General features: G+C 62.1%; 1 protein-coding gene across 1 annotated transcript in view; it reads right to left on the bottom strand.

Annotated features, from left to right (window-relative positions):
- Positions 1-732: 732 nt before the first annotated feature.
- The window catches only part of LOC105000252 (scavenger receptor cysteine-rich domain-containing protein SCART1-like), a gene marked incomplete at its 5' end in the record, with an annotated part of 6,434 nt that continues 5,913 nt past the window's right edge, over positions 733-1,253 (bottom strand). The window contains one exon of the mRNA XM_010856033.1: positions 733-833. Within this exon, the coding sequence (XP_010854335.1) occupies positions 733-833 (101 nt within the window). The remainder of the gene's footprint in view (positions 834-1,253) is intronic.

Raw genomic sequence — 1,253 nt, 5'->3', positions numbered from 1 at the left:
TCAGCAGGCCCCTCTGTGCAGCAGCCCCAGCGCCTCCCAAACCGCAGCCTGCGCTACGCACTGAGCTGCACCCCAGCTCAGACCTCAGGGGCGCATGGACCTGCAGCAGCCTCAGTGGGGTCCCCAGTGGGCTCTACTCACAAGGTGCCTGCCTAATCAGTACCCCCAGGTGGACTGAGAGGGCTGGGAGCCCGTGGGGAAGAGCTCACACTCCGCTCTGCTGGGCGGGTAACCAGAATGCCGGGGGCAGAAGGGAGAGGCATGCGGAGAGGGGCAGGTGCACCCTTCCTGAAGTGCCCACCCTCTGACTGCTGGGCTGGCACCCTGACTCTGTTCAGGCCTCACCCCACTTCCTGCCAGCTCACTTTCCTCCAACCCAGGGACCTTCTCCCGCTGCACATCTTCTCCCACTCTCAGGACCCCCAGATGTCCAGTGCACACCATTAAGCCAGGCTGGCCAACTCTCCCGGCCAGCAGGCAGGCCTTGAACATGCACAGGGTGCAAGGTGGGCTCAGACACCCGGGAAACCCCTGTGTGTCCCCAAAGCTCTGCGAGGAGCTGCCCTGGGACCTGGTGACTTGCCCTCCTCACTGCACCCGAGGCTCTGCCCAGTCCCTCTGTACATTAGCCTGAGCATCTTCCTCATCAGGGCTCCCATCCAAGAGAGACCTTCATGTTCAGATACTCCAGCACCGTGGTCCCTGAGATCATAGCAGCATCTCTCTTACAGCTCAAGGGTGGGGCACAGGGGAAGGGCCGGGAGGTGGGAGGCAGCAGACAGAGACACTCCAAGAACCCAGCGCAGTGGTGGCCACCGCAGGCTGGCCAGACCCTGGAGTTAAACATGGAGGGTAGGCGGTAATCAGTGCCAGTGCTGGACAGGCCCTGCAGGGGAGGGATCACAGGAGAAGGAAGCCTGGTCCTTCCCAGGGTGCTGAGGTGGGAGGTGGGGGTCCAGAAAGGTCTACACGTAGGGGAGGGGCCTGGTCATTTGCATCTGATACCAGACTAGCACAGGGAAGAAGACACAGGGCAACTAGTTTCCCAAAGAGGGTGTGGTCAGGGAGCTGTGGTCACAGGGGCTTGGTGGGGGCATCAGGGCTGGACATGCATGAACGCTAGGGACCCTGGCACACCTGAGCCAGGTCAAGCAACATCCGCAGAGGAAAGGAGGGGTGGCCCGCAGCTGGTTCATCAGGGACCCCCCCACACACACACACACACAACTCAGGAGAACCGTGAGGGCAAGACC

The sequence above is a fragment of the Bison bison genome, unplaced genomic scaffold (assembly GCF_000754665.1).
Source record: "Bison bison bison isolate TAMUID 2011002044 unplaced genomic scaffold, Bison_UMD1.0 scf7180017854206, whole genome shotgun sequence".
Classification (NCBI taxonomy): Eukaryota; Metazoa; Chordata; class Mammalia; order Artiodactyla; family Bovidae; genus Bison; species Bison bison.
This window is presented reverse-complemented; position numbering and strand designations above follow the sequence as displayed.